The sequence below is a fragment of the Glycine max genome, chromosome 4 (genome assembly GCF_000004515.6).
Source record: "Glycine max cultivar Williams 82 chromosome 4, Glycine_max_v4.0, whole genome shotgun sequence".
NCBI lineage: Eukaryota > Viridiplantae > Streptophyta > Magnoliopsida > Fabales > Fabaceae > Glycine > Glycine max.
This window is the reverse complement of record NC_016091.4, coordinates 51,095,243-51,119,946: the sequence shown is the minus strand read 5'-3', so window position 1 is coordinate 51,119,946 and position 24,704 is coordinate 51,095,243. Positions and strand designations below refer to the sequence as shown.

Genomic DNA, 24,704 nt, shown 5'->3' with positions numbered 1-24,704 from the left:
CAGTATAATGAAGGTACAAAGTTTTACTAATGAATTATAATTAGAGATAGAGAAGGGTGTTTGCCAACTTACAAATTTTCAATGATATATGCAGTTAGGGACTGCACTATATACTATCGAAGGCAAATTAAAATGGCTAAAGAATGACAAGAAAAAAAGCAAGAGCAATATGTGAGTAAACGAACTATTCGTGGGAGATATATTGTTCATGAAATGAAGATCATTGAAGCTTCCAAATTAAAACCTTTGCGAAAGAACATATTTGTGGTAGGAACTTCAAGAATGGTGAAGCTTCTAGGAAATGGGATGCTTGCAAGTTGGCAAACAAAATTAGAATGCATCCTACTTAAAATTATATGGAGGCATTTTAATACTTGAAATCTGATTTAGGCCTGCACACAAATGGTACTACGATTTTTAAGGCTTTAAAAGATGCTCGAAAGATGGTTGAGGGTAATTTAAAGGAACGGATGGTTTTGTGGAGGAAATTATAAAAGAACAGAGGAGAGAAGAGAGACAATGCGTATGCGAAGGAAATAAAATTATTTTATTCTAATTCAAATTGTTCTCGGCAGCGATACAATAAATAACAAAAGATAAACTAATTAGATAATAAGATATTAGCAAAACAGAATATTAAAACTAACTTGCTCTTTAAAGATAGGAACCACTTATTGACTAGGTTAATCCATTAAACCTGCCTTACTCCTAAAATATAGGAAATCAACTTATTTACTAAATCCTATTTTAAAACTGAAAAATAAAATATTATGCAGTTACAAAAGTATATCTTCAACACTCCTCCTTGCTTTTGGAACTGCAAACTCCAATTCTTTGAGTTTAAGTTTGTTGATAGGTAGTGACTTTGTAAACATGTCAGTCAGTTGATCTTTAGACTTGCAGTAAATTAAGTTCACTTCTCCACTTTGTTGCATCTTTATCAAATAATAAACCTTGATGTTGAAATGTTTAGTCTTCCCATGACACATGGGATTGTTTGCAACAACAATGACTACTTGATTGTCAACAAAAATTTCAGTTTTGTTCTTTTGAGAAAATAGAATGTTTGGCCTTGTTGTAGTGAGATACATTGGACATCCAATCAAACTCCCATAATATCCTTCATCAATGTTATCAACACCTTCTTCTTTGCTAAACTTCTCCTTTTGATTCATTGGTGTGCTAACAGACTTGCATTCCTCCATTTGAAACTTCTTCAAATTTTCTTTTGCATATTTCCTTTTTTTTCATGTTTAGTATTCTTTCAAGATGACAATGATCAAGTCTCTTGTGCCAGAGTTTCGTGGGTGTGACTTGAGTGAAATAGGTTGTATGCTCCTCCTCTGCTGGATCAAATGAAAAGTTTTTACCATTCATTTTAATCCTTAGAACTTCCCGGTCAGCAATGTCATAGACAAAGCAATGTTGATGTTCAAAGGACACTTTAAATCCCTTTTTAATCAACTGACCTACACTTAGCAAGTTTTGGTCAATGTTAGGTACATAAAGAACATCTGATATTAATTTGATACCTGAACATGTTGAAATTGCAACAGTTCCTTTTCCTTTTACTGGAATATAGCCACCATTCTCAATTATGATCTTTGAGACATTAGTTGGCTTCAAATCCTTGAATAGAGTCTTATCATATGTCATGTGGTTCGTACAACCACTATCAATCAACCAACATTTAGAACTACTCCTCATCGAATAACATGTTGCAGCAAAAATATAATCTTCTTCCTCCTGCTCAACAACTTGGGCATCGGCTTCTTGTTGCTGAAATTTGCTTTTACAAATTATAGCTTCGTGTCCAAGCTGATTGCACTTGCTGCACTTTGCGTCTGGCCGTTTTCAACATTTGTATGGTGGGTGACCCAATTTTCCGTAATCCTGACAAGGTGGATAATTTTTCTCCTTACCTTTGTTTTGGTTGTTTGCATTATTTTCGCTGCTTGCTGGTTGATTCTTCTTGAAAAAATCCTTTTTATTTTCATCAACTTCATGATGTTTGGCGGGCAAAGCACCTTCGACAACACGATCTTGCCTCATCAACCTTCGTTGCTCTTGAGCTAGCAGGGCGTGTAGCACTTCTGCCAATGTGATTTTCGACAGATCCTTTGTGTTCTCCAATGAAGCTATAGATGCTTCATACCTCTCCGACACCGTTACCAAAATTTTCTCTACAATTCTCGAATCAACAAAATCACTTCCCAACAACTTTATCTTGTTGGCAATACCTAACAATTTGTTTGAGTATTCTTTGATTGTCTCTGACTCTTTCATCCTTTGAAGCTCAAATTCCCTCCTTAAATTTAGCACTTGCATGCTTCGTATTCTATCATCTCCAGCGTATTCCTCTTTCAGATAATCCCAAATTGCTTTGGGTGATTTAAGAGTCATGATTCTGATGAATATCATTTGTGAAACACCAGTGAGCAAACATGACCTCGCCTTTGCCTTCTTCATCTTTCTTTCCTTGTGATTTTTAATTTGGGCCATGGTGGGATTTTCAGGCAGCGGATATATTTCATAATCCTCTTCCACAACATCCCACAAATCCAAAGACTCCATGTAAGATTGCATTTTCACTTCCCAAAGATCATAATTCTCTCCATCAAAGATTGGAAGAGTTATGTGGGAAAAACTTGTTTCACCTTCCATGGTACAAGTCCCGTAAGAATAAGGCTCTCGATACCAATTGTTGGTTTTGTGGAGGAAATTATGAAAGAACAGAGGAGAGAAGAGAGACAATGCGTATGCGGAGAAAATAGAATTATTCTATTCTAATTCAAATTGTTCTCGGCAGCGATACAATAAATAGCAAAAGATAAACTAATTAGATAACAAGATATTAGCAAAACAGAATATTAAAACTAACTTGTTCCTTAAAGATAGGAACCACTTATTGACTAGACTAATCCATTAAACCTGCCTTACTCCTAAAATATAGGAAATCAACTTATTTACTAAATCCTATTTTAAAACTGAAAAATAAAATATTATGCAGTTACAAAAGTATATCTTCGTCAGGAAATATATGAATACTTGCATTTTGGGATTATGGTAATGAGTTTATAAGAGCCAATCAAGGGTCAAGAATTATTGATTGTATCCCAATTTCGTAGGCCAAACCACAATTTCGTAGAGTATATTTTTGTCTTGATGCATGTAAAAAGGGATTCAAAGGTGGATGTCAACCATTTATTGGTCTAGATGAACATTTTTTGAAGGAATACTATGGTGGCCAAGTGCTCACAGTAGTTGGCCAAGGTGCAAATAATGACATTTTTGTAATTGCATATGCAATTCTTGATGTTGCAGACATAGAAAATTGGAAAGTTTCTTACATTGCTTCATAAGACTTGGGAGATTACAGGCAACAAGGTTGGTGCTTCATGTCAAACATGCATAAGGTAATTATAATCTTTTAAAGTACACTGTAAATTGAGGACCAAATTAACAAATAATCGTTAACTTAAGGATCAAATTGATATTTATTTTTCGTATGTACATGGTCTTATTCATGCCATGAGGGAGGTTATGCCTATAGTGCAGAGAATATTGTGTAATTCATATATGGGGAAACTTCACAAAGCATGGGAAAGATTAAGAGCAAAGAGACTTCTTTAGGCAATGTGTAAGATCAGCAACAGTTTTTGAATTTAATTTACACAAGGAAGCACTTTAGAGGGGGAAAAAAGTGTGCGATTATTTGAAAAATTTGCCTTATGAATCATAGAACAAAGCATTTTTAGCAAGAGTTCTAAAGGGGACAGCATCTGCAACAACAACGGTGAAACATTCAATGCAAGGATCCTGAAGAATAGGGGCAAGCCAATTCTAAGTTTAGCTGAGGACATTATATTCAATGTTATGCGTGCAATGAGTACATGTAAGCTCAAATTGATTGTTCGGTAGGACCATTGACTCCCATGCAACTATCAAGGTTGGCGAATGAAAGAACTAAAAGCTATAAGTGGACAACAGTTTGTTCAGGTGATGGTGATGACAATAGGTCTAAAGTTTAAAAGTGTCAAATAAATGTGAATGTTAATCTTACTATGTTGACACGTCTTGTTGGATGTGACAATTAACAAGTACCTTTGATTCATTGTTGACATTTATGAATATTACTTTGTTGTATATGTGTTATATGTATTATTATTTTAAATATATGTGTGCTTAACATGTGCAGGTATGCCTTGTAAGCATGCAATTACTCAATTTGCTACCAAAATCACAAACCAAAATATTACGATCTTCGTTGGTTAACTGATTGATCCAATATTTTCATATATATATATATATATATATATATAAGCACAAAGATTGTCTCTACAGAAACTTTTTTGCACTAGGCTTTTGTGTACATTCAACATCTAGGCAAAAGAATATATATTTTGTTTTGGTGAAAATGGGTTTAAAAATTAAATTATAAGTTCTAAGCTAAACAATAAAACAAACTAGTGCTATCTTAGCAATAAAAATAGGACAAATTTCAAATAAGTCTTTGGTAGTAGTACTTAGCAAACATCTTAGTAACAAATTTTTTTTTCTATATAATGAAATTCGTAGTGCTTTTTCAAGCCACTTAAGTCCTTTGACATTGATTCCTCAAGTGGAAAAGGATAAATCACTTAACATTATTTATATTTCCTTAGCAATTGAAGTTAACCGATTTATTTAAGAGCAAGGATCATGAAGAGATCAACAAACATCACTCTATTCTCAAATGTGACATTTATTAGATATCATTTACAAATCTTAATTTTTAAAGCATTTTCTAATGACAATAAAAAAACATAAATAAAGCCAAGAACAAATATTAAACACAAAGAAATAACATTAACAATGGATATTCATTAAATACATGTAAGAATAGTTACATGAGAGTTACTAGTACACAAAATTCTTAACTCACATTGAGACGAGGAGCCACCAAAAAACACAAAGAACAATGGGAAAAGGAAGAAGAATGGGAAAGAAATAAGGGAATGTAGCAAGTGAGAGCTCGAGCCACAAAACACAATCCTAGAATGATCTACTGTTGATCCTAGTGAAAAGATGCTTTATACAAGTAGAGAATCTTCGTTTTGTTTTTTGGTTTTGCATAAAAGCATGTCACGCTTAGTGAGTAACAACTACTAAGTGAATTGTTAACTCATTGACAAGTATATCAATTTGTCTCAAGTAGTAGACTCGAAAGTTTGACTGTTGAATCCACAGGAACTTTATTTGTACTTGATTGATGCAAACTCAATTTACAAGCAAAAGATAAAAAATTTAAAATAAAAGATAAAGGAAGATAGGAGATAAGATAAAGATTTAAAATAGAAGATAAGAGATAAAAATGGAAGATAGGAAAGATAAAAGATTTAAATTAAAAAAATAGAAGATAAAATAGATAAAGAATTTTAATGTAAAAGATAAGAGAAATAAGAGATAAAGATGATGATAAAAAAAAATTTAGAACTCAAATATGTTGAGACCTAACATGCTAAAACTACTTGTAATGCAATATTAATTATTTTTATTATATAATGTTATTCCAATTTCCACTCACATCTATTAAGACACTCAACCCTGATCCGATGAAGAGTCTACTTTATCTATTTTTCTCCCAAATTCCTTTACAAAGATTGAATGATAAATTGTATTAAGTATGAAGATGTATACAGAGGCATAACAAAGTCATACTATCCCTAGCAATGAAGTGTTGAGATGTCCTTTCCAATTCTTTAGAAATTATCATTTTTCAATGTATAACCCCTAAAATTAATGCATGGATGATAAGGCTATACAATAACAATACAACACGGGAAAAAAACAATAAAAATTGGCATTGCATTAAATAGATAATAAGAAAGCACAGAAAAGAAACAATAAAAATTGGTATGACATTAAATAGATAACAAGGAAAGATTACATTACAAGGGCATTTGGTGGCTGCTAGGCTCCCTTAGCCTCTTATTGTCATAAGCTTTACACTTTAGGGGCTAATGTGGATAGAAGAAGAGGAATGAATAGAGGAGCAAAATGAGATAATGGACATAGAGAGAGGATTTTCCCTATTAGAGATGCTACTTAGGATGTTGTCCCCATGTTGTATCCTTCCCTTATGCTTCCTACTCCTTTTATAGACATAATGTAACTTAATTTTCACGCGACCTCATGTTTAGCTCGGCGCACCTTTGGGCTTCTTTGCGCTAAGCGCAGATTGTCCATTTCTTCCAATGTTTTCTTCAAGACTACTTCTTCCAATTTTTGCATCAATTTTTCTCAAAGCACTTAAAAAAAATTTCTTTTAAATTCTGCTGATATAAAACTGCAAAGACATTAATTTATTTATTGTTTTATTAAAAACAACAGTAAAGTAAAGAAATTACAATAATTCTTAGCTAAAATTGACTATCAAATTAATTTAAATTTTGTAGTTATTATGAATCACAATAAATTATAATATCTTCTTCTGGCAAAGAAAGTTGCCTCTAAAGTGGCTTCTTTCGCTTCCATTCCACTAAGTGAATTTGTTCCAATATTTTGCTGTGAAACATGATTTTAGTTCTTATACTTTCAAATTAATGAATATAGTCTTCTAACTTTAAAAAATATGTGAATAAAGTCCCTAATTCAACTTTGTAGCGGTAAGAAAATGCCACTAAATGTTAAGTTTAAACATGAAGTGTGATTAAATTCACATATTTACAAGATTTAAAAGACTAAATTCATTTACTTAAATATATAAACTGAAATCAAGTTTAACCCAAAATATAAAAGTAAAAGCATATTTTCTCCTTTTATATATAATAATTAATTAGATCTTCATCTAACTATGCATATTGCACAACAGTAGTTAATAATTTGAAGTCATTATACTTTAAGCTACATGATTGATACATAATATCCAATAGGTGGACAATACATACTCAATTTGTTGGGGGAGAACCTGGATTTGATCCTTGTAGAATACACTATTAAAAAGAAATGATAAAATTTAAATGTGATTAAATCTTAGACTAATGATTAGTCTCATAACCAATACAAAGGATCAAAGCTTAACTTATGAAAATATCTTGAAATCTCACTAAAGAGCCAGACCTTAATTATGATGATAAAAAAAATTAAAATAATTGGTACACAATCATTTATAATAATTCACATAGTTTATTTTTAGTTCACAATTCCTAATTCATTTTTTACAATATATGTTCAAAATTTAAAATATTTTCTAGTATTATTCAAAAATCAGTATATATGTCATGTGTTGCTTCAATTTAAATTTTGATTTAAAATTATTATTTCATGATTTGTTTTATTTATATTGTAACTAAGAACTCTTATCTTAGATTGATTGAAATATTATTTTTCAACAATTATTTAAATATTGCTACCTTACCTTATAACTAAAATGTTTTTTATTTCTCCCATTTATTGTATTTTAAAAACTATATTTTACCATATACTTTAATAAATTATATATCTATAATTGACAACAATAATTAATAATTAAAAATATTATACTTTACAATCAATAATTAAAAATAATTCCTACTATAAATTTAAAAAATATTTATATATTTAAAATATTCATGAATAATATTTACTTGTGTATGACACGAATCAATTACACTTGTTAACTAGTGATATAAAACTATTATTATTAATTGTGAAAAATAATTAACTCATTTGAATCTATCTAATATATCTATCTATGTAAATGAAGTTTGAATTTGTATGAATTGTTAGATCAAAATTTTTAAATTAATAATAACCTTTAATCTCTAAAGGAGACTTGAAACTTTGATAGCCATATTTAATTTAATAAGAATCCTTGATTTGATTTAGGTATTAAAATGCTTGCATTAGATGGTGGTGGTCCCAGTAAGATTGGGCAGCCGCATCATATCGTTCAAATTTAGGTATGGATAGAATGTGAATCATAGATTTTTTTTTGCTTACAGTTTTTTAATATTACTCACCTTTTTTATACCCGTGTTAGCAAATCATGACTACTTGTGGTTTGCTCCCAACAAGCAATTGCTATTGGCAAGTTGCAACAATGTTGTAAAAAGGTAAGAGGTTTATACTATTAAAAAAGTAAGGGTGTATTTGGTTTACATTTTTATTTTTGTTTTTATTTTTTGAAAACTGTTTTTATTTTTAAAATATTAGAATTCTGAAAACATATTTATTTTGATTTCTTGTTTTTTGCTTTCAACAAATAAAAACATTGAACATGTGTTTTCAAAAAGAAATGTATTTTTAGATTCGCTTAAAATTACATTCCTTGTTATTGCGTTTTCATTTTACCCAAAATGAGATTCTTGATTTAAACTGAAAACACTAGAACGAGATTTTATTGTTTTTCGTTTTTAGTTCGTTTGAGAAAATATTTTCACTAAATATGTTTTCAAAAATCCAACCAAACGCATTTTTATCACCATTTTTTATTTCCAGTGAAAATGAAAATAGAAAACAGTCAAACCAAACAACTCCTAAAACTTCTAAAATGTTTACACGAGGCACATGGAATATTGACATGTGGCTAAAGAGGACATACTTTTATAATATAGTAAATAGGATAGATAGAAAATTATAAAAATGTAAATAAAAAAGAAAAAAATGCTAAAAGAGAAAGAAGAAATTAAAAAAAGCAAAAGAAAAGATAAAAGGTAAAAAATTGAAGAAAACATAAAAAAGAATAAGAAGAAAATAAAAAATGTAAGAAGAAAAAAGAAAGAAAGAAATATAAAAAAAAAGAAAAAAGATTAAAAGAAACAATACTTACAAGAAATAGAAAGATAAAAGAAAAAGTTAAAAAAATTAGGTTTCTAAAATATTGATGTGTGACACAAAATGTTGACATGTGACTAAAGAGAACATACTTTTATAATATAGTAAATAGAAGAGATATAAAAATATTACATCTTGACTTGAGAAACATAGTACTTGGTGCATCAGCAAGCTGATATACATTTGTAGGAGGGGAGTTGTAATGTAAATAGGCAATTGACTTCCATCATTAGCTCCTGTTTTTGCAATTGATCAAAGGAGCATATTGGTGCCAAACATTAACCTGACCACATTGGTGTATAGGCATAAGTTCTGCGTCAGGAGTCCTTAATAAATAGACCTCCAAATTCTTCCCATTTCTATTCGGCTGCCACACATGACACAATCCAACTCTGCTATTGTGGGGAATTATATATATCACATTGTGGGAAGTGGAAACAAGCAAAGCCTAAATGAATAAAAACAGACTTTTTTTAAATAAAAAAAATAGAGACCAACTAGATGGCGAGCAAAGACCTATGTTGGCACCCCACCGCCAACCATCACCACCACCACTCTACGAATAATGTTAAATAAAAGAAGCAAAACAAAGCAAAATGGAGGCACTAGGCCAAGACCCATCAAAAGAACTATAGAAACCTATAGTTAGGGAGGGCTTTCCAATTGTGAAGGAACTCATGCTTAACAAAACTAGGAGCACGGTCCCACCAAGTAAAACTAGAAGTAGAGTTAGCCTCACATGGTTTGCTAGTAAATCTGCACAAAATTCCCTTCTCTACAAATATGAGAGGAAAACAAAACTATAGTGTGATCTATACAAGCCAAAGAAATAGTTTTTCCAACGCTACCTAATGCTCCACGGAACAAGATAATGGTCTTTGATGGCTTAAATGATAATCAAATTAAAGAATTAGATTTTATCCAAAAAGAACCTTCCAATTATACTAAAATGGTAGTCTCAATGGCCATGATAATGGCAAACAACTTAGCATGGAGGGCATGGCAGATCCCTTCAAAGGAGGAGAAGCAACCCTAGAAGGTGCCATGAGAGCCTCCAAAGATGCCCCAGTACCAGCATGACCAGGAGCATCTTTTGCCAGGCCATATACATCACATTTAATAGTACCTGCAAGAGTTGGATACCAGTCCTCCCTTTTTATCAAACGAGGTTTAGGGGGTGAACCTCCATAGAAAAATATTTCAGGAAGGAGAATTCGTCCAAGAGTAAGACGACAACGAGCCTTTAGAAAGCATCCTAGCCAAAGTAGAGATGCAAAGATAAGAATGAGAGCAACATGGAAGTCAACGGGCTTGTTGTGAAATCAGACTTGATTCAGGCAGTGCTAAATGCTTAAAAAGAATGAACAGTGAACAAAAAAAGGCATCTTTCACCTAGCCACTATGCATAACCTTAAAAAATGTTAAGGATACAGAAGAGCATCGTTAAAGAGAGATATTAAAACATTTCAAAAATAATTCAATAATTATTTTGATAAACATATTTAAATATATCTTTTAATAAAAAAAAAATAATTAAATTATTTTAAAGTATTAGATTGTTATTTTTTTTTATTTTAAAAAAATGTTAGTATAATAATATATTGAATGAGTTAAAGATAATTATAATGAAATATAATATAAATAATAGATAAAAAGATCAGCCAAACAAGTTTCAAATTATGTATAATTTATATATAAGGGTAATAGTGTTTCGATCACACATAAATAGTCTCTCTTAATATTAGTGAGTTACTACTCAAGGATTAAAAAAAAATGAATTTTTTTCTCAATGCAATTAGTAGAAAAGAAAAAAAATAACAAAAAATACAAATTTATTGTTTTAAGATGTGAGTAAAATAACTTTTTTTAAACCTCATGATATGAATTCTTGCAAATACGTTTTCTTTATATATATATATATATATATATATATATATATATATATATATATATTGACATTACCTAAATAATTTTATCATTGAATTAATGAATGTAATTTAACCTTTAGGATTATGACTAATTTGTGCGCATGTGTATTATATTCTAGCCATTGTAAATACTATGTGATTTTATATTATTAGTTAATTCTATTGTTATTATGGTGATTTTGAGAATTATTATTAAATGCATGAAATTAGGACATTTGTTGATAGTTTTTTTTAGAATAGTATTTTGTAACTTTATGAGTTGATCATCACACCCGAGAAAGGATGATGACATTTTATTATGAGATTATATAATAGATATACTTCATATCTCGTCCATTTATGATGGAAGATAGTGAGATGTTATTATATGAAATACGAGTTCATAGATCTTTTTAAAAATTTGAGATCTACATTGATTCCCAAATATCTCTATTTTGTTTCCATTTATTTAATTTTTTTTATTTATTCAAAATTTCATGAATTATGATTGTTTAATATCATTTTCATTGGTGTGTAAATATATACATATATAATCTTATATTAAATTCATTATAGATACTATGATTGATTTTTCAAATTACCATATCGATTCAGAATAATTCTATTTGCGAATTTCTATTAATTATTTTATTCATTAGGATTATCGTCTCATTATAAGTGATTTTTTCAAAGCACGAAGAGAAAATTGTTGAGTTTGAGGAGAATTGAAGACATAATTTTCTTAATTATATTTATTTTAGTTTGATTAGTACTTCAAAATAATATGCCAAATGTAATTACTTTCGTTGTAGTTTTAGTGTTCATTTAGTTTAAATATTCATATTTTGAGGATAATATTTTAACTCAATTAAAAACTTATTTATTTAACTTTATTTATCATAATAAGATATATTTTTATAATTTTAAGATTTTATATTATTTTAATATGGGTTTTTTTTTAAATGAAAAGTGTTACAAATATCCCTTATGGCAAGTCTTTCATGTTCCTTTGGCCGGCAAATTGTGTCCCATTTCACCCAATGAATCTTCTTTGCATCTTCCTCACCACCCCACAAGAAACACCATTGCAATTTTCTAAAAGCTTTGACAACTCTCGTCCCTGCTTTCTTAAAATCATCTTGGTCTTGTCCATGCCTTCCACGGATATGAAAATTTTCCCCATCTGTGTCCTTGTTGAGAATCAGATATAATAATATATGTCTTATAATTTTAAAAAATATTTTTTTTGCAAGAAAAACATAAAAAAGTTAATTATTTTTTAAAAAATTTGAACATAATTAAATATTTTATTCATTCAAGTCAAGTTTAAACAATTATACTGTGAAACCAAATATAAAATTTTATTCTAGTAAAATTTTTCCTATAAAATTCATATCCCGACAATCTAAAAATTATTCCGAGATTTGAAACTTAAAAGAAAGTATAATCCCTAATATTATATGTATACCTATAAAATTTGAAAGAATAGACATGAAATAATAAGTGACAAAGCCTAATAAAAACAATTAAGTAATACACTGTTTAATTCATATCCGTGTCCAATCAAAGTAAAAATTCCTTATAAAAGTTGGGATGGTTGCGAGATTATACTCACGAATAAGAGTTTGTATGTAATGTGTAAATAAAAACCTATTTTTGGACAACGTACAAGAGGATTAGTATGAGTTTTTAATTTAGTTATTACCGTAATTAAAAAAGTTAATACGATTCTATTTGTGTCAGTGACTGAATAGAAAGGAGATTGAAACCCTCTGAATTCTCCTTTTGTATTGGGGTGTGTGTATCCACTCTCTTACTGAGAGGCTAAACCTAAAACCCTTACCTTTCCTTCCCGCCCTCATAATGAGGGACACAAACTGAGAGTGAAATGCAGAAACTGCTACGCCCTTCTTCAGTTCCCTTCCTCTCTATCTCTGTCACCGTGGCTACTCCCTTTCTTTCGTTGCCTCCCAAAGTTGCAAACCAACCAATGTCAGCAGCTGCTGCTGGTTCTTCTCTCAAGCGCCAACTCTCTTATTCCCGCTATTTGGCGCTCTCTAGTACCAACACTTGCTCTGTCTGCAGGTGTCTCAGTCTAACCCACACCCACTCCCACCCCAAGAATAACAAGACCCTTCTTCTCCTTAACCACTCTAGAAACCGCTCCTTGCATTCGGCTTCAGAAGGCTCTTTCATCACCCAACCCGACCCTGTTGAGTATGGTTCTCTTGTGGACTCAAAAGAGAAGCCCTTTAACTCCAGGCTAAATAGGAGGCAAAAGGGTTCTACTTCTTCTTCTCCTGCTCCGTCAAATCCTGATTTGCTGGCCATCCCCGGTGTGGGTCCCAGAAATTTCAGAAAGCTCGTTCAGAAAGGTATCGCTGGTGTTGCGCAACTCAAGCAACTCTACAAGGATAAGGTCCCTCTCTCTCTCTCTCTCTCTCTCTCTCTTATTACATCTGCTCTGTTTAGGGGTTTTGGTATTACGTGAAAGATTTATTTACCAGGAATGCTAGATTTCTGCGAACGAATTGTTATATTAAACTGTTGTGTTTGGGTCATGTGCTGTAGTTCTTTGGCAAATCTAGTGACAAGATGGTTGAGTATCTACAGAATTCTGTTGGAATAATCCACAAGAACCATGCTGAGAGTATAACTACTTTCATTAAACAGAGTGTTGACGAGGAGGAGTTGGAAGACAATTCCTCTTCCTCTGTTCAGAAGAAGCGCTTAACATTCTGTGTTGAGGGTAACATTAGCGTTGGCAAGACTACCTTCCTCCAGAGAATAGCGAATGAAACGATCGAGTTGCGTGATCTTGTTGAGGTGGTTCCTGAACCCATTAGCAAGTGGCAGGATGTTGGACCTGATCACTTTAACATTTTGGATGCTTTTTATGCCGAGCCGCAACGGTATGCCTACACCTTTCAGAACTATGTGTTTGTCACACGGGTCATGCAGGAAAGAGAGTCATCTGCTGGAATCAAGCCTCTTCGTTTGATGGAGAGGAGTGTTTTCAGTGACAGGATGGTGAGTCTTCTGTTTGCCCCTTTCTTATTCTTCTCTAAGCTTCTTCTGTTGAATTAAGGCTTATGCTCTTTTATCTCTCTGTTCAATGAAGGTTTTTGTACGAGCTGTCCATGAAGCTAACTGGATGAATGGGATGGAGATCAGTATCTATGACTCGTGGTTTGATCCTGTAGTATCCTCCTTGCCTGGACTTATTCCTGATGGTTTTATCTATCTTAGGGCAAGTCCTGACACTTGCCATAAGAGAATGATGTTAAGAAAAAGAACAGAAGAAGGTGGAGTCAGCCTTGACTATCTCTGCGACCTCCATGAAAAGCATGAAAGCTGGTTATTTCCCTCCCAAAGTGGTAATCATGGAGTATTATCTGTCAATCAGCTGCCCCATCATATTGACAACTCTTTACACCCTGATATAAGAGACCGCGTTTTTTATCTGGAGGGTGGTCACATGCATTCAAGCATTCAGAAGGTACAATATTTGGAAATCCCATGTCGGAATTTGTTTGTTATGGTAAACTGGCTTAACCATTTGAACTATAAACAGGTTCCTGCTTTGGTTCTGGACTGTGAACCCAATATTGATTTCAGCAAAGATATCGAAGCAAAGAGGCAGTAAGATAACTATTTCTTACTCGGATATTTGTTTGAGTTTCCTTACTCGGATATTTGTTTAGTTTCCTTACCATGGACTTAAACTTTGGTTCTGTCAGACAATTTTTTTTGCCTCTGTTTGAATATTATGACTCTTATTGTCCTGAGGAGTCTTGTTATGTAGGGTTGTTGTTGAGCTGGGCTTGTAGTCTTGTACTAGTTGTATGCTAGGTGCCTATGTCCCAATTGCAAGGTATGGGACTTGATTCCTACATCTCAAGTATGGTATTCTGATGTGTGGTTTATATGAAGTTGAGCTTTCCCTCCATAATGGATACCTTTTGTAATGTGGTTCTCCCAAAGTTGATATCAATTCATATTAGAGCCTTCTACCACGTCTCCCAGTTGCAAATGAGTAGCATGAGCTGTGATGTTGGCATTGCAGTCTCTACTTGGAACTAGACTAGTGCACAGCCTGGCTATGTGTGCTGGGACTGGAGAGCATAGTGGGATGTGAGGTTCCATTTGTAAGATATGAGACCTGAGCCCCGTATTGGAAATTCGTGCTTGCCCACCACAATGGCCAACTTTTGCGGTGTGGTTTACCCAAAGTTTGTGTCATTACACTACTCTAGTAATTGACCTAGATTGTTGGTATAAATTGGATTGTTAGTGCTTTGTAATTTTAGAAGTTAAGAATAATACTACCCTGATACTATTTTCATCAAACCATGAGACTGGTGTTTTTTCTTGTTTTGTTATTTGATAAAATAATCAAATTTATCATTTCAGCCCACAAAAAGGTCTGTTTGATGTGTTTCTTGGAGAATAGGAGGGGTGGGTGGGGCATTGTGGTTCCAAATCCACTGAATTAGAGAGTAGAGACATGAGGCGGAAAATCAAAGGCTGATGTGTTCTCATACAGTCTAATAAAGTGTTGGTTTTATTTTTCATGCTTCCAACTTTAAAATATTGAATATACTGCTAGTTTGTCAAGATCTTTGGCAAAGTTTATAAGTGGGTTTAAATGTTCACAAACTTGTGCACACAATTAGAAAAGTGGGCAATATGTTGAGCAATTTGTGTTAAATTAGTATACAACTTTTCTGGTGGGTATGCGCATGAATTTTATGCATTAGTCATCATGTAACTGGTAAGCATAGCATCTGGGGTAAAAAAGGTAACTAATTTCTGTGAAGCTATGAACCTATTGTCACTGCTACAATTCAAAGATGCTGCTTTAGGAGATATAAGTGGGTTTGGTGCAAAAGCATATGTATGTTTTGTTTCATGTTTATTGTAGACTGTTTGATCCCATAATATATGTGGAGTGGTATATCATTAGATGACATATTTTTCCTATAACTTACAACTAGGATTGTATATATTGTGTTAGCTAAATGGATGTTTTCCATCTTGCTAAGATCACTTTATTGTTTAGCCAATGGTGAATCTGCAGGACTATTTGCCATTTGGTGCTCATCTGCTCTTTACTTTCTGAGTCATTTTTCCGATGTTAGGCATAGTCCCCAAACCTTATCCTGATGGCCATAGCCCCATATTTATTACATCCAGGTGTTTTATATGAGTGATTGGGGTATCAATCATTGTCCAACATAATCTTGAGAAACCAATGTAGCATGCACGGAGAAGTACTAAGGTGTGCATAGACGGAATGGAATCTTGGAGTGCATTGTGATGCTAATAGGTGCCTTAGTTTTGCAAGGATATGTTTTATGTAACATGAAATCAAATGTGAATAGTACTTCAAAGTATAGCTAAATAATACTGTTAGAGAGCCATTGCACTGCAGGACTACATGAATTTTTATCCAAACAAAATTACAAAAACGAATTACCATTAGTATTTATGTTATTAGTTTCTTGAAATCCCACAAGAAAGCTTCTAAAACATAGGGGACTTTAGAGTGCATTTGGGTAATCTACTCAATTAAATACTTAATGAATAAGGACTAGTTTGGATAAACTTATTCAAAAGCATTTATAAAAGAAGAAACAGAGGTAAAACTAATCAAACTTATCTTACAAGTTAAAATCAACTGATGCACTGTAGCTTCTAAAAAGGTAAAGTGCAGAAGTTGATTTTAACTTGTGAGTTATGGCTGAACTTTATGCCTTTTATTGCTTTGTTGTCTTCCATGAGTGCTTATTGAAAATTTTATCCAAACTGCACCTTAAAGCAATAAAAATTTCCTTGCAAAGTTTGCTCTTGTCAGTCTTCACTTGCAAGTTGCAAATCTTTACTTTTGTAATGGTAGTGAAATGTTACATTTCCTGTTATTGATATAACTGGAAGTAGACCCGTAGGTAACCAAATTCTCTGTTCCTTTAATAAGTAAAATTCTTTGCTAGAGAATTTCATTGCTGAGAGATTAATCCATTGATTCCTAATGCTTTGTAATGTATTGCTTTCTGAGGTGCAGATATGCACGCCAAGTTGCAGAATTTTTTGAATTTGTGAAGAAAAGGAATGAGGTCTCATCCAAGGAAGGAAGTAGCCAAGCCCAACCGCAGGTGCTGCTACCTCATGAGGGTGGCCTGTGGCTACCAGATGGGAAGCCTTTTCCCCGGGAAGCTCTCAAATCTTTGGACTTCAGACAAGCAGCAACGTCATTCATGTCCGGCTAGTGACTGCTAAACCTTGTGATTCAGGGCAAAGCTATACTACTAATGTCCCCTTGTTGATGTGTTCACGTTTTTCTTGCATGTAAAGATTGACTCCGGACCTTGACTGATGTAAAATAGTGGTGGTATTTGTGGTTGCGTAACGCTTTGCTGACACACACTACTTGGTCGTAGATTATATACTCTTGTTGCTGTGATTAGAAAGATGGTCTTGAGCATAATATCATTTTGCCTACTCCTTATGTTTATATCAGCATCTGTTATCCGAAGTCCTAGCTAGTGCTTTCAAGAACCAAATATGGTGTTGGAACATCAGATTTTGTCGGTTGATTTTTCTAATTAATTTCTAATTCTCTTGGCTTTAATGTTATATTATCAAGTAAATTACATTCGTCGTTCCTAGGATTTATTGCATTTCCTCCATTAAAATATATTTTTTTTCACCCCTTAATGTTATGATGATTGATGGCATTTATTTTTTTAATGAAAAGTCCAAATAACTCTTCTTAAAAGATGGGTGCTGGTTAAAAAAAAATTCCTCTTGTTAAAATAGAAAAAAATAAAGATACTCCACTACGGAGATGAGACGTCAAAAATTCCTCTTGTTAAAGTAATAACAAACACAAGTCATGGACTTTTTCACTTGTTGTAACAACTTAGAACTAGAAACAAAATAACATAAAACAAATTTTCATGGACTTGGTCAAACAATACCAACGTCTCAATTTATTTAACAAACTCTCCCTTAAACAGATAAATCATATCATATCAGTTTAAAAAAAAAAACTCCCTCAAACTAGATTCTCCAACTTGCTAACACCGAGTAATTTCCTTAGCTTCTGAAACATAGGCCATTTGAGGGACTTCGTAAATATATCTGCTATATGATCTTCACTTCTGCAATAGATGAGATCAAGCGTCCCATTTCTTGTGAGCTTCCTTAAAAAATGATATTTCACATCAATGTGCTTGCTTCTTCCATGTAAAATCGGATTCTTGGAGAGTTTGATAGTTGAATTATTATCACAGAAAATTGTAGTAGGCCCTTGTCTTTCAAAATGAAGATCTTCAAGAATTTTCCTCATCCAAATAGCTTGACAAGAACAAGTTGTGGCAGCAACAAACTCTGCTTCAGTTGTTGATAAAGTAACAATTGGTTGCTTCTTGGATGACCATGAGACAGCTCCTGAGCCTAACATGAATGCATATCCAGAAGTGCTCTTTCGATTATCTAAATCTTCAGCATAATCACTATCCGTAAAGTCAACTAAATCTATCTTTAATCCCATCTTGTAAAACAATCCATAATCTACAGTACCTTGCAAGTACCGAAAGATTCTCTTGGCAGCCAAAAGATGCATGTCTGCCGGAGTGTCCATGTATCTACTAATAAGACTCACAGCATACATAACATCTGGTCCTGTTGCTGTCAAGTACATTAAAGTTCCCACAATTTGCTTGTAAAGTGTGTTGTCAACCTTTTTTCCTCCATGATCCTTGGTTAGTTTCAAACCATACTCAACCGGTGTGTTAACAAAATTGCAATTTGTCATCTGAAACCTGTCCAATATTTCTTGCACATACTTCTTTTGAAAAATAAAGATTCCAACAGCAGATTGCACAACTTTAATGCCCAAAAAATAATGCAACATGCCAAGTTCAGTCATATCAAATTCAATCATCATGGACTTCTTAAATTTGTCAAACATGATAACATCATTCCTAGTAAAAATAAGATCATCCACATACACACATACAATGAGCATTTTTCACCATCAGTAATTTTAACAAAAAGTGTGTGCTCATAAGGACATTTCAGAAATCCTTCTCTTAAAAAATAAGCTTCAATACGACTATACCAAACCTGAGGTGCTTGTTTTAGTCCGTAAAGAGCCTTTCTCAGTTTATACACTTTATGCTCATTTCCAGTCTTAATGTAACCGGGAGGTTGATCAACAAATACCTGTTCTTCCAAGTCTCCGTGCAAGAACGTTGATTTCACATCCAACTGGAAGATGGACCATGATTTTTGTTCTGCTAAAGAAATCACCAATCTAATTGTATCATGCCTTGCTATCGGAGCAAAGACTTCTTTGTAGTCAATCCCGAACTCTTGTTTGTAGCCTTTTGCTACCAACGGTGCCTTGAATTTTTCCACTTCGTCATTCTCTTTCAGCTTGGTCTTGTAAACCCACTTCACACCAATTGTCTTTTAACCTTTGGGAAGCTCTATCAACTCCCAAGTGTTGTTCTTTTCGGTGGCTGCAATTTCAGCATCCATTGCCTTTCGCCATTTGGATTATTTAACAACATCTTCAAAAGCTACTGGATCACAATTTGAAAATAGTACAAAATGTGTATGTGGGTCTTCATATTGGGGAAGTCCATATACCTTAAAATCAGCCATCCAAGCAGGTCTTTGCTTAACACGTTGAGGTCGTTCATCTTCAGTTTCAGCAGTTGAAATGTGTGGGTTGCCAGTTGGTTGTTGCTCAATTGTTGCGGGTTGCACATTCTCCGAAGGTTCCTGCCTTTCTTCTCTATTACCTCTATCAAAATCAACTTGTATGTGTTATTGAACACTGTCTTTATCACAAATCCAGAACTGCCCTTCATCAAATATCACATCACGACTAATGATAATTTTCTTGGTGATAGGATTATACAATTTGTAAGCTTTTGACTGTTCACTAACACCAAGAAAAATGCATTTTTCTCCCTTGTCATCTAGCTTTCTTCTCTTTTGATCTGGAATGTGAGATAGGCAACACACCCAAAAATTTTGAAATGATCTACTGCTGGTCTTTCCCCACTCCATGCTTCCTCCGGTGTCATATTTTGAACAGCAAGTGTGGGACTTCTATTCAAAATATGAATGCTCCAGTTGACAACTTCAGGCCAGAAAGTTTTGGAAACTCCACTCCTTGTCAAAATACTTCGCACCATGTTCATAATTGTACGGTTTTTCCTCTCGCATACACCATTTTGTTGAGGTGTGTAAGCAGCTGTAAATTGCCTCTTGATTCCATGGGTCTCACAAAAATTTGCGAATTCATGTGAGTTGAATTCTCCATCACGATCAGTGCTAAGTACTTTAATTAGGCTACCAACTTCTTTCTCAGTAAGCACTTTAAAATTTTTAAATGCAGCAAGTGCTTCAGATTTTTCCTACAAAAAATACACCCATGTTTTGCAGCTAAGATCATCAATAAAAGTGATCAGATATCTTTTACCACCATTTGAAGATGGATTTATTGGCCCGCAAATGTCAGAATACACCAACTCCAATGCCTTTTTTGCTCGCTATGATTTTCCTTGTGGAAATGGATTACAGTGTTGTTTGCTAACTACACATTCTTCATAAACTTCAGAGGAAGTTGTGATTTGAGGAAGACACGTCACCATATTTTTCTGCCACAGTCTTCAATCCACCAAAGTTCAAGTGACCATAACAAAAGTGCCAAAGCCATGCGTCATCTTTCAATTTGGTTGAGAAGCACAAGTGACCGGAGTTGTGGAGATAAAGTGGGAACATGCGATTTGGCATCATGTTAACTTGAGCAATTAGGCCTAACTTTTCATCTTTGATTCGACATACGCCATCTTTGATAGAAATTTCATATCCCTTCTCTTGCAGTTTACCCGCACTAAGCAAGTTGGTTTTTAAATCTGGAACAAACAAAACATTAGAAATAGTGAGTTGAATTCTCTTTGGCATGGAGTGTTACCATTCCTCTTCCCATGACAGAGATAGTGGAGTTATCGCCAAACTTGGCTGTATTGCAAAAAGTCTCATCTAACTCAGAGAACACCTCCTTGTCTCCACACATATGGTTGCTACAACCAGTGTCTAAATACCATAAATTTTGTTGAGTTTCTTCCTTTACATGGCATACCATAAAAAAAGACACCTCTTATTCCTTTTCCTTTTCCTTTTCTGCAAAGTTAGTTTTCTCTTCATTGTCTTTGTTCAAATTAGTCCAACATTCTGACTGATAATGACCATATCCGTGACATCGGTAGCATCCAACATTTGACTTGTCTCTGTGAGTTGTTGAATGGTTGCCCCCTCTTCCTCTTCCTCTTCTTTGGAATTTATTCTCATGGTATTGTTAATGTTCTTGTTGGTTGCCACGTTCTTGTTGGCTGCCACGATCATTGCTTCCTCGACCTCTGCTCGTCCTCTTTCTCCTTTTGATGTGGGGCAATTTTCGGTTGAGACTTTCAATGCTTGCTCCTCTGTCTCCTGCTGGTTAATTTTCTTCTCTTGAACCAATAAGGAACTTTGCAGCTCATCAAGTGAAAGTTCCTCAATGTCATGGGCTTCTTCGATAGCACAAGCAACAAAATTGAATTGTGTAGTTAGTGATCGAAGAATCTTCTCAACTACAATGGTGTCCTCCATCTTGTCACCATGGATTCGCATCTTGTTGACGATTATCATCGTTCGTGAAAATAGTCTATGACTGATTCTCCTAATTTCATTCGTAGTGTTTCAAACTCCGAACTGTTTGAAGTTACTACCTCTTTGCTCATGCAGAACCTTGGTATTTCTTCTTCATGGAATCCCAAATGTCCTTAGACGTATCCTTGCAAAGGATAGTTTTCAAGATTGGGCAATCAATTGCTTGGAAAAGATAATTCTTTGTCTTGAGATCCTTCAAACACAACCCTTCTATTTCTGTTTTTCGTTTTTCGTGCATCTGTCATTGCCATGCTGGCCTCTGCTACGGAAATTCCATCAGATACAACTTACCAATACTCCTTATACCTTAAGAAGTTTTCCATCAACAGGCTCCAATGATCATAATGACCATCAAAGCGATGAATGGCAGGTTGCATGAAATTGTCTGTGACCATCGTCCTCTATTGCTGCTGCAAAACAGAAAACAAAGTGAAGAAATAATGACCGACTCTCTACCTCACTTCCTAGTGTTTCCCCTAACCTTTTGGTGTTTACAACTCTCACACTTCCCTTTTTACACTCAAAAATAAACCTAGCTTAGATGCCACTGTTAAAATAGGGAAAAAAATAAAGATACGAAATGAGATGTCAACTATTGTGGAAGTGTATTCGCTTTATTAATCCATAGCCTATTTATAGGCAACACAGTAAATAACCAACAGATAAACATTATCCTACTAACAATAACCAATTACTTAAAAGTAGGAACAAAAGTCATGGACTCTTCCACTTGCCATAACTTAAAACTAGGAAGAGAATAACATAAAACAGATTTTCATGAACTTGGTCAAACAATACCAACGTCTCAATTTATTTAACATTTCAAACCGTCAAGACAATGAACACTCATCCCTTTTTCTTTCTCTTTGTGTCGCACCACCAAGCACCAGTTCCATCATCCTGAATCACCACCACATCACCCAATCAGCGTAGCCACCCTAAATCACCACCAAGCTCATGTCAAACCCAACCAAACTGTCACCAACCTTGACGTAAAACACTATTGTCACCAACCAAACCACACCACACCACCACCAGTGTGCCACTCAATCGGCACCACCACCCTCAACCATCTCCTTCAGTCCTTCACCCTAAAGCAACACCATTAAAAACACCACCACAACCTCCATCACAACCTGAACACCCATTTTGAATTTTCTTCCCGAAGGATCAATGCAACTGCAACGATCTCTTCATGTGACGCGACATTCCCAGATCACATTAAGAAAACAATCATCCAACCTAAAATGATGTGTTTCATTCCCGTGTATGTGTCTCTTGCTTGCAAATTCACCATTCTAGATATAACAAATCCCTTTTCCTTCCAATTGAATTTGTAAAAGCCATTCAAATTAATTTGTTGTTTGAGTACAAGAAGATTGAAGATAGGATAAAAGATTTCTAACGCTATGTCAATTCTTTAGATTGGTAGTGACTGTTGTGATTCATGTAATATAAAAAAATCAATGAACGATTATTCATTTTTAAAAGTTAAATATTTTATATTTTTTATAAAAGATAACTATGATTGGATGTCTTTTCTTTATTAAATAAAAATAGAAAAAATTACTAAATTAAGAGATAATATAGTTACTCCAATATAATGATATCCGAACTTATTGTTGTATTCCATTGCTCTTACTTCTCTCAACAACAATAACAATAATAATATATGATTTTAATTATATTAAATAGGAATGCTCAATTTATGCAATAATGAGGATTAATCAATTTAAATCTTCAATAATATCGCATAATTAAAATTAATGTCTTTAAAATCATGAAAAGAATACACTATCTCAACAAATTAAAATAAATTTTAATTGATAAAAGTGCATATAAAAATTGCTACATATTAACATTATATCAACAATAAATAAAATAAGCATACAACTTTAATAATTACATAGTATTATATATTCATATTTATTATTTTTAGATTATTTTTTGAATTCATATTTTTCATATAAGAAAAATGAACTTGAATATGAAAAATAAATATTCCATCATGCTTTTCTCTCCTTATTTCATATTGATTATGTGAATGAGAAATGATCTAAGTGTGAAATTTACTTACCATTATTATGATTTTTTTTTTTTCAGAACCATCATTATTATGATCATGTGTTGTAAAATCATACTAGTATCTTTAATAATTTTAGAGTTAAGTTATTTATTTTATATATTTTTCTTATTTAAATAGTAATAATTATGAAATAAGCAAAAAATTGATAAATTACTTTAATGAAGTATAATATTTGATATATTTTATTTTATAATGATAATCTTAGGAAAAGTTAATAATTAACATGTTTCATTTTAAAAAATACAAATAATTTTTAAAAATCATTTACAATGAATTGTTTATAATAAATTATAAACCAATAAGATACAAAAATTATAAATTTATATTTACTCTTTCTTAATTTATACATCTCATATCATATAAGTATTACATCACTTTTATTACAACTTGAACAAAGAACAAATCAAGATAAACATAGTCTTACGTATGTTTGAAAATAATGTCAGCTCAATTAAAAATATATTAAATACTTTTTTATCTTTGTAATTTAGTATTTTTTTCCATTTAAGTCCTTTTAAAATGTGTGATTTATTTTTCGTCCTTAAAACACTTTAAACAACCTTTTGAACAATAATAAAAAAGTATCCTCTAAAGAACTTTAAAAATGAAAAATAGGACAAACATATCTTGTAAAGACTAAAACAAAATTTTTTGTTGTAAGGATGAAAATGAAAAAAATAAGCTATGAAAAAAAAAAAAGATATTTAAGCTTTACAAATATAATTAATCTTTTTACTCAATTTTAATGTAATTATATTTAATATAATACTAAATATTTAAAAAAATGATTAATTTTTTAAATAATACTAAATACAAATAATATTGAGTACAAATTTAAAAAATTATAATTTAATTAAACTTATATATCGTCTAGGTATAAAATTCAGTAATTTATGATAATTTGACAATATTAATAATCAATATTTGTTTATTTATTTAATTATAAGAAAATCCTACTAAATATTTAGTTGGATATAATAAATTTATAACCATTTAATATATCTTCATTTATAATGTTATTTTATACTTTTTTTCTAAATCTACCGAGTTTTTGTAATGCTCTTGTTTTTCTATACCTAGGAAACTATAATATCAACCAACACTCAAGCATGATAATAAAAGATATAATAGAAAAAAAATTCAATAAACTTTAGGTCCACGGAGTATAAATACCACTTTTAATA

General features: G+C 32.6%; 2 protein-coding genes across 4 annotated transcripts; one reads left to right on the top strand and one right to left on the bottom strand.

Annotated features, from left to right (window-relative positions):
* Nucleotides 1–1,854: 1,854 nt before the first annotated feature.
* LOC121172730 (uncharacterized) lies at nucleotides 1,855–2,403 on the bottom strand. Its single transcript, XM_041014683.1, has one exon. It carries the CDS (start codon nucleotides 2,401–2,403, stop codon nucleotides 1,855–1,857), a length of 549 nt encoding a protein of 182 aa, XP_040870617.1.
* A 10,061-nt stretch (nucleotides 2,404–12,464) lies between these two features.
* On the top strand, nucleotides 12,465–17,334 carry LOC100799545 (uncharacterized). 3 transcript variants are annotated; one of them, XM_014775014.3, is made up of 5 exons: nucleotides 12,465–13,122; nucleotides 13,275–13,733; nucleotides 13,825–14,202; nucleotides 14,278–14,345; nucleotides 14,509–14,577. In XM_014775014.3, exons 1-5 carry the CDS (start codon nucleotides 12,592–12,594, stop codon nucleotides 14,531–14,533), a joined length of 1,461 nt encoding a protein of 486 aa, XP_014630500.1. In that variant the 5' UTR covers nucleotides 12,465–12,591; the 3' UTR covers nucleotides 14,534–14,577. The 3 variants fall into 3 exon arrangements, with proteins under 3 accessions (XP_014630500.1, XP_006579001.1, XP_003522605.1); XM_006578938.4 differs by lacking the exon at nucleotides 14,509–14,577 and adding an exon at nucleotides 16,768–17,190 and having other exon boundaries at nucleotides 12,466–13,122; nucleotides 13,377–13,733; XM_003522557.5 differs by lacking the exon at nucleotides 14,509–14,577 and adding an exon at nucleotides 16,768–17,334 and having other exon boundaries at nucleotides 12,468–13,122.
* Nucleotides 17,335–24,704: the final 7,370 nt, after the last annotated feature.